The sequence below is a fragment of the Schistocerca cancellata genome, chromosome 6, assembly GCF_023864275.1.
Source record: "Schistocerca cancellata isolate TAMUIC-IGC-003103 chromosome 6, iqSchCanc2.1, whole genome shotgun sequence".
In the NCBI taxonomy this organism is placed as follows: domain Eukaryota; kingdom Metazoa; phylum Arthropoda; class Insecta; order Orthoptera; family Acrididae; genus Schistocerca; species Schistocerca cancellata.
Window position 1 is genome coordinate 241659473 of NC_064631.1, and position 16690 is coordinate 241676162.

General features: G+C 40.1%; 1 protein-coding gene across 1 annotated transcript in view; it reads right to left on the reverse strand.

Moving 5' to 3' along the window:
* Positions 1 to 5439: 5439 nt before the first annotated feature.
* Positions 5440 to 16690, reverse strand: part of LOC126190980 (RING finger and CHY zinc finger domain-containing protein 1) — a 106381-nt gene continuing 95130 nt past the window's right edge. Inside the window, exon 8 of the mRNA XM_049931653.1 lies at positions 5440 to 6002. Within this exon, the coding sequence (XP_049787610.1) occupies positions 5910 to 6002 (93 nt within the window). The 3' untranslated portion in view covers positions 5440 to 5909. The remainder of the gene's footprint in view (positions 6003 to 16690) is intronic.

Genomic DNA, 16690 nt, shown 5'->3' on the forward strand with positions numbered 1-16690 from the left:
CGTTCATGCCCTCAGCCAGTTTAGTTGTTGTCATACCGATGTAAAAGGCTGTGCAGTGCAGGCATGTCAGTTGATAAATGACATGTGTAGTTTCACACGTGGCCCTGCCTTGAATTGTGTATGTTTTACCTGTAGCGGGGTTGGAGTAGGTGGTTGTGGGGGGCTGCATGGGGCAGGTTTTGCAGCGGGGTCGGTTACAGGGGTAGGAACCACTGGGTAGAGAAGGTAATCTGGGAATATTGTAGGGTTTAACAAGGATGTTACGGAGGTTAGGGGGGCGACGAAAGGCAACTCTGGGCAGTCTGGGGAGAATTTTGTCAAGGGATGATCTCATTTCAGGGGTTGACCTGAGAAAGTCATATCGTTGGCGGAGTAATTTGTTGATGTTTTCGAGGCCAGGATAATATTGGGAGACAAGGGGGATGCTTCTGTGTGGTCTGGGGGTAGGAACATTGTTGTTGGACGGGGAGGAAGACCCAACAGCTGCTTCTCCTGCCCTGGTATAGGTTTATAGATGACATCTTTGTGGTCTGGACTCATGGTGAAGAAACACTCCTTAATTTCCTCCATAACCTCAACTCCTTTTCGAATCTGAATTTCACCTGGTCCTTCTCCAAAACCCAAGCCACCTACCTGGATGTTGACCTTCATCTTGTTGAAGCTCACATCCACACCTCTGTCCATATCAAACCCACAAACAAACAACAGTACCTTCACTTTGATAGCTGCCATCCATTCCACATCAAACGCTCCCTTCCCTACAGCCTAGGTATTCGTGGCAAATGTATTCGCTCCAGTGACCAGTGCTTTCCTCTCCCGCAACTATCCTGCAGACCTTGTCCACAAACAGATCTCCCGAGCAATACATTCCTCCCCGTCCAACAACAATGTTCCTACCCCCAGACCACAAAGAAGCATCCCCCTTGTCACCCAATATTATGCTGGCCTCGAAAACATCAACAAATTACTTCGCCAGGGATATGACTTTCTCAAGTCAACCCCTGAAATGAGATCATCCCTTGACAAAATTCTCCCCACACAACCCAGAGTTGCCTTTCGTCGCGCCCCTAACCTCCGTAACATCCTTGTTAAACCCTACAATATTCCCAGACTACCTTCTCTACCCAGTGGTTCCTTACCCTGTAACCGACCCCGCTGCAAAACCTGCCCCATGCATCCCACCACAACCACCTACTCCAACCCCGCTACTGGTAAAACATACACAATTCAAGGCAGGGCCACGTGTGAAACTACACATGTCATTTATCAACTGACATGCCTGCACTGCACAGCCTTTTACATTGGTATGACAACAACTAAACTGCTGAGCGCATGAACGGACACAGACGAACTCTCCGCCTAGGAGATGTCCAATACCCAGTAGCAGAACATGCCCTCCAGCATAATTCTAGGGACCTAGGAACCTGCTACACCATATGTGCCATTTGGCTTCTCCCACCCAACACCAGTCCCTCTGAACTGCGGAGATGGGAACTTGCACTCCAAGACATCCTTTCATCCCGCCATCCCCCTGGACTGAACCTACGTTAAACAACCTCACTCCCATTTACTCTTCAGTCTTCTCCTCTTTCCCTTTCCTCTTTAGCCATTCACGCATCTTTTCATCCTACATAGTTGTGTTTATCTCTATACTATATACCTCTTTACTTCTGTATGCATCCTCTTTCGTTTGAAGCTGGCACAGTACTTACAGTAGAATATCTTTGGCTTCCCTCTGACAACCATGCCTCCATCCTTGCTACCCTCCCTGTTTTCCTTTCCCTGTTGCTTCATAACCTGGGTTGTGAGTAACTGAATCTACTTTCCCTTCTTCTCTTTCTTTCCCCTCTCTCCTCCCTGATGAAGGAACATTTGTTCCGAAAGCTAGGAACGTAAATTTTCGGTTCTGTTTTTTGTGTATCTATCAGCTGTACTGAGCTGAGGTAAGTACTGGCCAGCCCCTCTATCTCTTTGTTAGTATTTGTTTCACATCTTTATATGAGATTTTCCATTAATCATTAACATCTAATAACTAACATTTGCAGAGGTGTGAGAAGAAAACAGGGGCATTGCTTCTTTGTCTTCCTTAGTAAAGGAAAATTTTAAAACATTTTTGCATTGCTACCCCGAATTTCAGTTCCTGCATCACCTATGAATGTTTGTGCCACTGATAGCCTTTGCATATAGCCAGAATTCTTTTAGATTTTGTGAGATATCTTCTGATGAAATTCTGCTGTTTCATTTAGAATCTCTCTAATCCCTATGCATTGTTTTACAGCTGTTATGCAATAATCTCTGATTCTTTAGAAGTTTCTTTGCAGTGACTGTATACTGTGAAGAGTCATGTTATGAATCATATCTGTCCAGTGCATGGCCTACTATTCTTTTAACCCTGACCCACAGTTTTCTACTTGATTTTGCCCAGAGGCAAATGTTCTGAGTTCCTCTGTGAAATACAACATGACTGCCTCTTCTCTGAGCAAGTAAATCTTCCTTCTTGTTTTAATTGCCCTTTGCACATTAGTAATCACTGTTGCTAAAACTATCTATGGTCACTATTACTAGTCTTAATGTGGATATTGTCAAAGAGGAGGCTATTGGGTCTAATACATATACTATCTGTGGGCTTCTGAATAATTTGTTGTAGATCTGAATCCTCCACCTCCTCCTCCTACTACTACTCCTCCTCCTCCTCCTCCACTTCCACCACCACCACCACCACCACCAGATTCTCTAAACTGCACTGGTAGGAACTGTGGTATAAGATGGTGTACTTCTTCAGAACTCAGTCACTAGTACTTGTTGCTCTTCCCTTCTCTTCATTTGGTCTCATGTCAATTTGTTCCTCCACCAGTTTTGTACTTCTCACTAATTCACTCTACACCCCCCCCCCCCCCAAAAAAAAGAAAGATCACTTTAGTAAGAATTATATCTCTATAGACGAAAGATTAGTGTTTAACATCTCACACATTAGAGACTCTGTAAGATATTCAACTGTGTCGTTTTCAAAGGAGACACACCGGAATTTGTCTTAATGCTTTATGTAAAATTAAATCTGGACTGCCAGATGGGATCTGAGCCTCTGTCCTCCCAATTGGCAAGTCCAGTGTGCAAATCAATGTGCCAACTCCCTTGGCATATATCTATGGGCAACCATCATCTGCACTTTCTCAGCAATCACATTATTCTCTCTTTCTGTTACAGTTCTTTGCCCCTTCTCTCTCTATATCATAATTTGCAACTTGGACTCGAATCTGTCTGCACAAGAGATAATTTTATCTGTTTCCATGTTTCTATCCTCTTCACCTTCTGTCCATCCCTCCCCTTAGCCTTTTCTTTTCCTTTTCCCATGTTGCTCCCATTACCTAACTTCTTCCATGTTTATGACATGTTCCACACAAGACTACCATTTATCCTGCTCAGGGAACAGTACTGGGGCAATGAGTGGCATCTGTCTATGAACTCTGAAGAACAACAAAGGTTTGCAAAATGAGGTAGTCCATTCAGGTTTTTGTTCATTTACTTTGAGCTTTCCAGTGCCAACACTACCAATAGTCATCTTTACTCTTTCCGTAGTATAACATTTACATGTTTGGTATTGCCTAAAATAGCTGAATATCATATGCTGCTATATAGGAATTCTATGGCTACAGAAAGTATATGATTGGTTGGCACTACAGTCCTTGTAGAACCTTGGCCTCCTTGTCACCTGCTTCAATTCTTCTCTGTCCATCACTTTCCTTCTTCAATTCCTGACCCCCACTGCTTTGAGGTCCTCCTCCATATCTCCAAACCAATTTTTCCTGGGTCTTTCTCTTCTCCTTTTCCCTTTGGTCTTTCCTATAAACACCTTTAGTTTCTGGCACTCTCATCCTGTCTTATTCTTCCTTGTTTGGTTTTCACTGCAGTATTCATCTGTCCAAAAAGAGTCTGTAGTTCTGTGTTTGTCCTTTTTTCTCCAACTTCTTCCCTCTCCCTTTGCCCAAAAATATCTCTCAAAATCTTCCTTTCCCATCTCAATAACCACCTTCTTCCTTTTTTGTCATAACCCAGCCTTCCAGTCCGTACATTACTATAGGTCTTAATATAATCAACAATGGAAAATCCAGGCTGAAATAATAACAATATTATGAAAGGATAGTTGCTACTCACCATTTATCAGAGATCCCGAGTCACAGATAGGCACAAAAGAAAGACAGTCAAACAGGCCTTCATCAGGATAGACAACACAAACACACACGCACACACACACACACACACACACACACACACAACTCCCACACACGCCAAAGTCAGACTCAGTAATAATATAATATAACCAAATATAATCAACATTGCTATCTTATTATCTTCTGTTATTATCAAGCCTAGGTAATTGAACTTACCCACTCTTTGGTACTCTTTCCTATTTATTTTTATTGAAGTCTCTCATTATTCCCACCAGGATCACCCGTCATCATACGCTTTGTTTTGCCTATATTCACTTCCAGTCCTAACTTTTGCTCTGCTCCACCCAGTGCAGCATAATTATCCTTCAAAGCTCTGATATTCCTTGCAATTAATGATACATCATTAGTGTATGCCACCACCTGGACCTGTCAGTTAAATATTGCCCCCCCCCCCCCCCCCCCCCATCCAGTGGGGACAAAACTTAATCAACAGTTTGCAAACTGTTGATTTCATTGTCATTTTGGCCAGCCTCAAAAATTTTAGTAGGATTCTAAAATCCTTCTCACTTTGGAGAATCTTATTCCTGTCTAGATTCTCATATGCTTGTTTAAAATCAGTGTACAACTGATGCAGCTGTTTGTCATATTTATAAAATTTCTTAGCATTTCTCTTAATAAAATACATCTGGTCCATTGTGGATCTATTTTACCTAAATCCAGCCTGAATCTCCCAGTGTCATTTCCACCCAGTATTTTGTCATAATAAATTTCAAGTGCACAACTAAAATGAATTTTCTTGCAATTTCTGACAGTGGAGACTTAAAATTAAAAAAAAAAAAATCTGGTATATTTTGATCAAACAATGAAAAATCCAGGATGGAATGTAACAATATTGTGAAAAGAAAAGTTGCCACTCAACATATAGTGGAGATGCTGAATCACAGAGAAGCACAACACAGAGATTACACACACACACACACACACACACACACACACACACACACAGAAACACACACAACTGTTACTCTATTATGTCATGTGGTACCAAACGTTGGGGTAACTCCACAAACTGAGAGAAAGTTTCTATAGGGAAAATAGGTGTAACAAGACTCATTTGTAATGTACATTCAGAAATGAGTATTACACTCCAGTGTTCTCAATATGTTTGTTATATTATATTTCCTGACTTGTTTCACACCTATGAGTATCCCCACATTTTAGGTTCTATAGAATGAAAAATGGGTGTGATTAATCTGAACAAAACAATTCATTTGTTCATCATGTATAATGCACAAATATAATCACAATAAAATTTAACAAATTTGCACAAATATATTGTGTTTGCCCTGGGCCTATTACTTATTTATAGAAGCCGCAGAAATCTGCACTCTTTTATCTCCCTGAAAAATTTTAAAATACTCTTTGCAATTATAATCAAAATTGATTTCAGTCATAAGCTCTGGCTTAATTAGTTTTCTCCTGTTACTCTGAACAGTCCACATAATGTTTGTAAGAGAAATAACCCTTGCAAAATGTTCTTGCGTTGTGCGAGTCAATTGGGAAATGAATAACATAAAGAGTATATTTAAACATGAATGTCTTTATACTGGTAATGGCTCTTTCTTGGCTCTTTGTCACTTTCATGTGTTTTTTGTACCACAGCTGATGATCGGTACAACGTGAGCACGTCAGTGGTTTGCCAATACAGTACTGACTGAGAAACAGTAAACATTCCCCATCTTATGACCCCTCTAGACACATAGGCTGTGTCATTCTTTCTTGACTTCTCGTATTCCCTTCAGCCATGCCGTCTTCTTTCCGTAGAAACACAAACTGAAAAAAGATTATATGTCAACAGCAGTATCAATTATTATTTCAAAATTTTTTGAGATCTGTTAGTCAGGGACCTTAAACTATTGACAGGGCTTTGTAGGATTAATATTTACAACATCAATCACAGACAGAATACACGGGAGAAACAGACGGTCGATGAGGGAGCCAGGAGGATTAAGAAAATATTTCTGTATTTTTGTAGCACAGGTACTTTCACACTATACTTATCCATTTCCTTTCTAACTTCCTGCAATTTTCTAGAGCTCTGAAGTGTCCTCACATTCTGGTTGGTTATCATGATATGCATTTTCTTTCCTGTTATACATATCCTTCCAAGGTTGATGTGTGGTATCTGCAACAATTCAGTTTTACAAGATTGGGTCATTAGTTTCACATATGCCCTCCAACCTAGAAGTCTGGGATTTTCCCTTGTTCCACAGTCTTACCGACATTCTTCTGAAATCATCAAGTTGTATGTAAGTCTAACACAAATATCAAAATCACTATTTCCCAATTTGTGAAACTTGTGCCAGGTTTCTTGCAAAGACAGTATCTGACCTGGCACCACAAACATATCAAGGAACTGCATATGCATCATCCCAATGGTGCAGCAACATGATCCTCCATTGTGTACTGCAAACTAGATGTAGAATTCTGACTGCCTCATTTGAAAAGGATAACAGGCACATGCAGAAACAATGAGGGAGAGGCATCTCCTGGTACATAGGGCAAAACTACCCGAAATATACCTTTTTTTGTGTCTGAAATAGCTCTTTACATATATTATAAAATGTAATTTAACTGATGTAAGTAATATTACATTACAATATTTTGAAAAACTGAATTTGACAGAAATAGTGAGTGGCCAACCATACAACCAATATTTTATACAACTGGCACTGCATTTGGGACTAACAACAACACAAAGTCAAACTGTAGAGGGCATTGCATGGAAGGGTTGTACTTGTATGTAACAGGCTCTAACCCAGCTAACATTAAACAATTTCTGTCAAATGGATTTTAACTTATCTGACATTATAACTAGTGGGAGTGATAAAAACTAATGGCATGAGCCTTAAAAATTAATGTGCTAACATAAACTGTAAATTCTGCAGGCCTTACTGAGGTGTGTTTGAATTGCTGTTTACAAGAGTCAGCAATTTAATACAGGAATAAAGAAAGTGATCCATGATCAGGCATGATTACTGGAATATACTGCAACAGTACTAGCAAATTACAAGCGTACTAAGGGTACACTGACTTTTCAAAATGGGAGACTCTCAACCAAACATATGTAACTTCTAAGTAAACACCATAAGCAAGTAAGGCCATACTCAGTCTACAGCAAGACTGCCCCCACCACCAAGGGCAAAGACACAGAGGGGGCACAAAAACTGGCTGAGAGAACATCACAGGACAGTTTCAGAATAACTGGGAAAGATATGAGAGTTCTCTTGTGAACCTATCTTCCGCCTGTGAAAAGAAGCCTTTCCCTTGACCCGAGACTGTAAACGAACACTGATGTCACAATATCATTTCATCCAAACACACATTGCATGGGTTATTTATCAACAGTCAGCTTGGTTTGCACACCAATGGAGTTTATGCTACAACTTTGCTATGGTACTGTATGATCGCAATGGTTGGCGAGTGGATGCCAAGACAAACTTGCTACCTAGTTGAAAGCTTTTGATTTTTTGTCAGTTTCTGCCAACTGAGGACTGGAATGAAACTGTTTAAGCTAGAGTGCTTCAAATTCTTGATAGATCAATAAGTGAAATGGGAAACAGATCTCTCGCCTAAAATGAGAGCTCTTTATATTATTTTGAAAAATATGTATATAAATATGTATATGTATATAATAGAAGGAAACATTCCACGAAGGAAAAATATACCTAAAAACAAAGATGATGTGACTTACCAAATGAAAGTGCTGGCAGGTCGACAGACACACAAACGAACACAAACATACACACAAAATTCAAGCTTTCGCAACAAACGGTTGCTTCGTCAGGAAAGAGGGAAGGAGAGGGAAAGACAAAAGGATATGGGTTTTAAGGGAGAGGGTAAGGAGTCATTCCAATCCCGGGAGCGGAAAGACTTACCTTAGGGGGGAAAAAGGACGGGTATACACTCGCACACACACACACATATCCATCCACACATATACAGACACAAGCAGACATATTTAAAGACAAAGAGTTTGGGCAGAGATGTCAGTCGAGGCAGAAGCGCAGAGGCAAAGATGTTGTTGAATGACAGGTGAGGTATGAGTGGCGGCAACTTGAAATTAGAGGAGATTGAGGCCTGGTGGATAACGGGAAGAGAGGATATATTGAAGAGCAAGCTCCTCTGGCTCCTACCCTTGTAACCGCCCCCGGTGTAAAACCTGTCCCATGCACCCTCCCACCACCGCCTACTCCAGTCCTGTAACCCGGAAGGTGTACACAATCAAAGGCAGAGCCATGTGTGAAAGCACCCACGTGATCTACCAACTGACCTGCCTACACTGTGATGCATTCTATGTGGGAATGACCAACTGTCCATTCGCATGAATGGACACAGGCAGACAGTGTTTGTTGGTAATGAGGATCACCCTGTGGCTAAACATGCCTTGGTGCACGAGCAGCACATCTTGGCGGTGTTACACCGTCCGGGTTATCTGGATACTTCCTACTAACACCAACCTATCCGAACTCCTGAGATGGGAACTTGCTCTTCAATATATCCTCTCTTCCCGTTATCCACCAGGCCTCAATCTCCGCTAATTTCAAGTTGCCGCCACTCACTCATACCTCACCTGTCATTCAACAACATCTTTGCCTCTGCACTTCTGCCTGTGTCTGTCTCTGTGTGTGTGTGTGTGTGTGTGTGTTTATATATATATATATATATATATATATATATATATATATATACCCGTCCTTTTTTCCCCCTAAGGTAAGTCTTTCCGCTCCCGGGACTGGAATGACTCCTTACCCTCTCCCTTAAAACCCACATCCTTTCGTCTTTCCCTCTCCTTCCCTCTTTCCTGATGAGGCAACAGTTTGTTGCGAAAGCATGAATTTTGTGTGTATGTTTGTGTTCGTTTGTGTGTCTGTCGACCTGCCAGCACTTTCATTTGGTAAGTCACATCATCTTTGTTTTTAGGTATAATATGTATATGTAGTATCAAATAGAGCAGAAATAACAATACAGCTGAGCTAGTTAACAAAACAGCAGGTTTCAAATTCCAGCAGAGAAGGCTGATGAGCACCGAGTGAGCGTCCTATTTGGATTTTTTTTTTTTTTTTTTTTAACACAACATCTTTTCAGCACAGTTTCAAAAATTGGACGTAATTAACTACTTACAGTCAGGTATAGATGAAGTACACTGCAAATTCAAGTATTCTGTTGACAGAATAAGACACACTGTTGCATTTGATTTCAGTGTTATAAGGAATGCAAGAAAATGGATACTAAAATTACAATAAAAATGTAATTCTTGAAAAGGAAGATGTTCTCAACACTTATTTTATAGCTCTCTTTCTTTCATTTCAAATTAATAATTTATGCACTATTAATAACTTATGACAGGGCAAATAAAATCTTATTTACTATACGTCATACTGAAATCAATTGCTGTCACTGACATAAAAAATAAGATGTGGATTTTGTTTTACTTTCAATTTTTTAACAAAAGTTTATACAATTTGTAATTTCTTTACAATGATACATTTAAGTAGTTACATGCAATATTTTTTCATCTCTCTCTCTCTCTTTTGTGTGTGTGTGTGTTCTTCAGTTTGATTAAGTTTGGTCTGATGCAACTCTCGATGCTAGTCCATCCTGTGGAAGCCTCTTCATTTCTGCTTTTGAACCTGCTTACTGTATTCAGGCCTTAGTTTCCCTCTACAGTCTCACCCCCCCCCCCCATCCCCTCCAACACACACACTTTCTTCCAGTAGAATGCCTCAGGATATCCCCTACCAATCGACCCCTTCTTTTAGTTAAGTTGTGCCAAAATTTCTGTTTTCTTTTTTTTCTCATTTGATACATTAACTCATTTGTTATTCAGTCTACCCTATAATGTTCAGCATTCTTCTACAGCACAGCATTTCAAAACCCTCCATCTTCTTCTTGTCAGAATTGCCTATTGTCCACGTTTCACTTTCAAAAAAGGCTGCACTATAGACAAGTATCTTCAGAAAGACTTCCTGACGTTTAGGTTTAAGTTAGGTATTAATGAATTGCTCTTTTACAGATGTGTAATTCTTGCTATTACCATTCTGCATTTTATTTACTTGGAGCTTCAGCCACTGTCTGCTACTTTGCCACTAAAATAACAAAATTCATATACTACTTTTCGTGCCTCATTTCCTTATCTAATTCCCTCAATATCATCTGACTTACCTTGACTATATTCTGTTAACATTGTTTTACTTTCATCGATGTTCATCTTATAATCTCTCATTGAGACCTATTCAATCTTTTTGAATGCTCTTCCAAGTCCTTAGCCATCTTTGACACAATTACGTCATCAGCAAACCGCAAATTTCTTATTTCTTCTTCCTGGTATTAACTTCCTTTCCAAATTTCTGCTTGGTTACCATCATAGCTTTCTCAATGTTCAGAAAGAATAACATCAGGGATAGGCTAGAACCCTGTCTCACTCTTTTCTCAACTAATGCTTCTCTTTCATTTCCTTTGGCTGTTGTAACTACAGTCTGGTTTCTGTACAAGTTGCAAGTAACCTTCTGGACTCTGTATTTTATTCCTGCTGTCTTTAAAATTTCAATGAGTGTAGTCCAAATCAACATTGTCTAAAACTCTCTAAAAATCAAAAAAATGCTATAAAAATAGCTTGCCATTCTTCTAGGCTATGTCATAGTGTTAGTATTCCTTCAAGTGTTTCTACATCCCCCCAGAACCCAACTGATCTTCCCCAAGGTCAGCCTCTATCTATTTTTCCATTCTTCTGTAAATAATTTGACTCAATTGGACTTCTGGTCCAGTGGTAGTATTCACACTTGTTAACACCTCCTTCGTTGGAAACAGAATTATAACATTCTTCCTCAAGTCTGAGGGCATTTTGCCTGTGTCATGTATCTTGCTCACCAAACAGAATAATCTTGTAATTGCTGGCTCTTCCAAGACTGTCTATTATTCTGAGATAATATCATCCACTCCAGAGGCATTTATCCACTTAAGCCTTCCAGTGTTCAGTAAAATTCATCTGGCAGTATCCTCTCTCCCACCTCTCGTTCAGCTACTTCTCCCCTTTCTATAATATTGTAATTAAATTTATTTCCCTTGTAGAGGTCCTGTATCCATTCCTCCCACCTTTCAGTTTTCCTTCTTTGCATATAACTGGTTTGCTATCTGGGCTCTTGATGTTCATCCAGTTACTTCTCTTATCTCCAAAGGTCTTTAATTTTCTTATAGGCAGCTTCTATCTTTTCTCTTGCTATGTATACTTCTGCGGCCTTGCATTTATTCTCTACGATCTGCTTAAAACACTCAGACAACAAGTCGGGTGATCTGGTGGGCCAGGGCAAAAGGCTGACATCCTGTAACACCAAGAAGGTATGTGTTTGTGCAGTAACATGTAGTTGTACATTGTCTTTCTGAAAAATGGCATCTGAGGTGATGTGCAGCAAGGATATGGTGACAGGTCTCAGGATGTCATTCAAGTAGGCCCCACTGATCACAGTGCCCTGGGCTCGCACCAACTGTGATTTGTGGTTGTACCCAATATCATCTTGTCATGTGCGAATGCAGGCACTGTAATGCCACTGCCACTATATGTGACAAACCAAGATGTGGCCATCATTTTCAAACAAACAGAACTTGGATTCATCTGTAAATGCTGCCCGATGCCATTCCTGCCCACAGCGACATCATTCCATACATCACTGCTGTCTAGTGTGTTTCTGCACATTCATCAAAGGTAGGCGGAGAAGTGGATGACGTGCACATAACCAACGACATAATAAACGGTGACAGACTGACACCCCAGATAGTGAACAATGTGTTACACTGTTCCACTACTGTACCAGAGCCGAGCAGGACACAAATCTGTCCTGCAATGCCATTTGGGTGAGGTGTCGTTCTTCTTGGGGGGAGGGAGGGAGGGAAGGAGAGGGGTGGAGTGACCTGACACATCTTCTTGTGCTCTGTGGCCTTCCGTGAACCATTCTGCTCACATCTGTTGCACTGCCAAAACACTCGTCCCACTAGAGCAGCGATTTCCTGGGTGGATACATCATATTCTCTCATGCCAATAATGTGCCCTCCTTCAAACTCACTGAGCTGATGGTACAATGTGCACATACATCTGCAAGGTATCCTGCACACCTGCTCAAGTCACACTGATCCATTACCTATGGGTTATAGCGACAAGAGCTGTAGGCACATTTTACTGGTAGATGGTTGTGTGCACCGTGATATCGATATTGACCTTGAATCAACGGGCCTACATTGTTCAAATGATAAGCATTTCTCAGAACATACTAATCTACATGTCCTGTTAATATGAACATCCTGTCTAGTTGTTCAAGGTGTTCTGTTTTCTCTGAACATGAGAGTATTTACGCACTTCTGTCAGTCTCAATTTTTAGACATGTGTGCTCTCTTTCAGCTTCTTCATTTGCTGCATTTTTATACAGTAGGTTCTCCTTTTATCAGTTAAATTCTATATATCCTGCACTATCAAAATATTTCTACTAGGTCTTGTCGTTTCAGCTGTTTGTTCATCTACTGCCTTCATTATTTCATCTCTCAAAGCTACCCATTCATTTTCTATTATATTCCTTTCCCTCTTTCCAGGCGTGCATTGCCTAACACTACATCTGGAACTCTCAAAAACCTCTGGTTGCTTGAATTTATCCAGGTCCCATTTCCTTAATTTCCTACCTTTTTGCAATTTCTTCAGTTTTAGTCTGCAGTTCAAAAGCAATACATTATGGTCAGTGTTCATGTCTCTTCCTGAAAATGTCTTATGGTTTAAAATCTGGATTCTAAATCTTTTTCTTACTATTATACAGTGAGATTCATTTCCCTACTGCTGGGTTTTATGCACCATACAGCATCTTAAAATTCCAGATTTTCATAGTCTGTTGCTTGCTGCATGCAAACTATTAGTGCCACAGAAAAAATGAACACGACATTTTTGTAGGAAATTTAATTCGTTAAATTTTGTACTTGGATGTGTTTTCATTGGGGGCCATAGATTTGAATATTCAAGAAAAATACGAAACTGAGCTCCAAATGCATTTTCCTTGAATAACTCAAAAACCGTGACTCAGTAGAAATGTATCCCAGTACAAAATTTAATTAGATTAAATTTCCTACAAAAATGCCCTATTCATTTTTACTGTAGGACTAACAGTTTGCGCAAAGTGAGCAAGAGAATATAAAATTCTAGCGATTGGTATTCGAAGGCATTGTGGGCTGCATAAAACCCAGTTGAAGGGGAAGCTGAATCACCTTGTATAATTTATCTGAAAACTTCCAATACTCCCAGGCCTCTGTCACACATAAAACCTTCTTACACGATTCTTAAACCAAATGTTGGCGATTATTAAATTATTCTCGGTGTAACATTCTACTAGGCAGCTTTCTTTTTCATTCATTCCCCCCAGACCACCTTCTCCTTCCTTCTCTTCCATTTCCTACTATCGAATTCCAGTCACACATCACAATTCAATTTTAATCTTGTTAAACTTGCCCCTGCAACTAGTGAAAAGCCTGCTGGTCCTCTTCAGGAACCATGTGTTAGTCTGGCCTTTACAGTTACTTCTGCATTGTGGTTCCCCCTATGGTACAGTTATCTATTAGGGCTTTCCAAAAGAAAGGAGCTGAAGGCTGTAAAATGAAAACCTCTCAATGGATCACAATTACATTGCCTACGAAAGAAGATGTTGTCACTATAAGAGTGCTGAGGCCCTAAACTCGCCATTGGAGGAACGTGGGCATACAACCATATAAAGACAGCACAAACACATGCATGTGTTTACCATTCATTCTCAGTGATGTTGGAAGCAGAGAAATGGAGGCATCCAAAGAAGAGCAAAGGGGCCTAGTGCATCTCCCAATGGCAGAAGGAGTGTAAAGAATGAAAATTCATCAAAGAATGGCATAAGTGTACAGTGACCTACTTTATTAAACCTATCTTACAAATTACAGAAGTTCCTAAATCTATGTAGAAAACAATGCAGAAACATTGTTTGTTTCTGAGAGGGGAGGGGGATGGGGGTGCAGTGATGGTAGTTCTGCCAAGGGCGCAGGACCACGTTGGTCTAGCTCCACCAGCAAGCTTATATATGACATAGTGTCTGCAGATCCAGAAAGTTCAGCTCTTAAGACTATTACTCTTCCTTTCCATGTTATTTAAGTGTGAACTATTTTGTCTCAATGTATCACTTAAAGGCTGAGAACTTCAGTTATAACTAAGTGCAAGACCAATGGACTGGAAGTAAGACTGGAGTCTAATGCCCCATCCACAAAGTGCTCAATAGACACAGCAATGAACCAGAGAACAACCATGCGGTATTTCAAATGACATTTCAGTGAATACATAAAATAGGTCAAACTCAGTCCACATAATTAAGTAATTAAGCCTCTTGTGCAACTCTTGATACCCTTCAAGTCCAAGAATCTCTACCATCCCTAACCCTAATGTGTAGTCTGAGAAACAAATGTGGTCACCAGCTGGCTGCTGGGATCCAAACTGGTCATTAACATTACAATACACCTAGCACTGTCAGAATTCTAGAAGTCCAACAATATGCAGAAGCTGGTGACATTATAAGCTGCAGCATTCTACAGGGATAGTTCTTTACTGCTCTTGAGCAGACCATCACCATTTCCTTGTGAAAATAATTGTGCAACATTTATTCATCACAGCAACTGTAAGATAACACTTGGTTGTTCCGATTCCAATGAGTAATTTCTTTTCTTTTTACAGGTGTATATAAATAGTGGGTGTAAATGTTATGTTAATGTACTGTAAGCTGCTGGAGAGAGATGGTGCGACAGAGCCACCTATTAGTGAGCACCTGAACCATAGGTGGCACTGAGTGCCAAAGATATTGTGCATGAATGGTTGAGAAACGGTGACAGCCATGGTTATTACAGTGACTGTGAAGAGTTAATGCATTACTACTTTGCCTTTAGAAAAATGTTCTACAATAATTTTTAGTGTCAGTGTGAAGTTGGAGTTACACTGGAATTCGATGATGTATAAGATGGTCCATGTTTACGTGAATATGCAAAAGATAATAGAAGGGGAGTGTTTCAATTTTTGTCAGATGTGATGTTTGAATATGATTGGCAGAATTTTAGGTAGCTTCATACTGGGAGATGTTTGATGATAAATGTAATGTCAGATGACATAAATGTCTGGTTATGTTTGCTAGGCTGAAAAGTGGCAATGCTGAGTAAGATTAGCTCTGATTTTTGTTTTATTTTTTTGTGATGAGTTGGCATAGTTCGGATGTATTACAAAAGTAGTGGGATAATTAGACTTTTTTTTAACTCAACATCATGTTAACTAGTGTCAAGGTTTGATGAAAAATAAAGCTTCAGTGGTCCAACATAAATTATTTCATGTTCATAGATATAAAAAGTAATATATTTTGCCAACTACACAATTTTACATTCAACATAATTACATGAAGATGTTAATAATATTAAACAAAAATACATAGGTCAAGAAACAACATTATTAAAAGTAAAACTCAGGTGCAAATCTCTGAACAAAATAAAAGTTACTAGCAGCTAGCAATGCCTATATAAGACAAGTGTCTGGCATAGTTGTTAGATCGGTTATTGCTGCTACAATGGCAGGTTATAAACACTTAAGTGAGTTTCAACGTGGTGTTATTAGTCGGTGCACAAGCGATGGGACACAGCATCTCCGAGGTAGCCATAAGGTACAGGTTTTCCCATGAGACCATTTCATGAGTATACCGTGATATCAGGAATGTGGTAAAACATCAAACCTCCGACATCACTGTGGCTGGAAAAAGATCACGAACAGGACCAACAATGATTGAAGAGAATTGTTCAATGTGACAGAACTGCAACCCTTTTGCAAATTACTGCAGATTTCAATGCTGGGCATATCAGCAAGTGTCAACGTGTGAACCATTCAAAGAAACATTATCAATATGCTTCCAGCTGCAGAGTGAATAGCTCATTCTGGAAACAACCCCTAGGCTGTGGCTAAGCCATGTCTCCGCAGTGTTCTTTCTTCCAGGAGTGCTAGTTCTGCAAGGTTCACAGAAGAGCTTCTGTGAAGTTTGGAAGGTAAGAGATGAGGTACTGGCGGAATTAAATGTATGAGGATGGGACGTGAGTCGTGCTTGGGTAGCTCAGTCGGTAGAGCACTTGCCCATGAAAAGCAAATGTCCTGAGTTCGAGTCGTGGTCTGGCACACAGTTTTAATCTGCCAGGAAGTTTCATCATCAATATGGGCTTTCGGAGCCAAAGGCACACTTGTGTACCCTTGATGACTGCATGACACAAAGCTTTACACCTCACCTGGGCCTGTCAAAACTAACACTGGACTGTTGATTGGATACATGTTGTCTGGTCAGACGAGTCTTGTTTCAAATTGTATCATGCAGATGGATGTGTACGGGTATGGATGGTGGTTATTAGTGTTTAACGTCCCGTCGACAACGAGGTCATTAGAGACAGAGCGC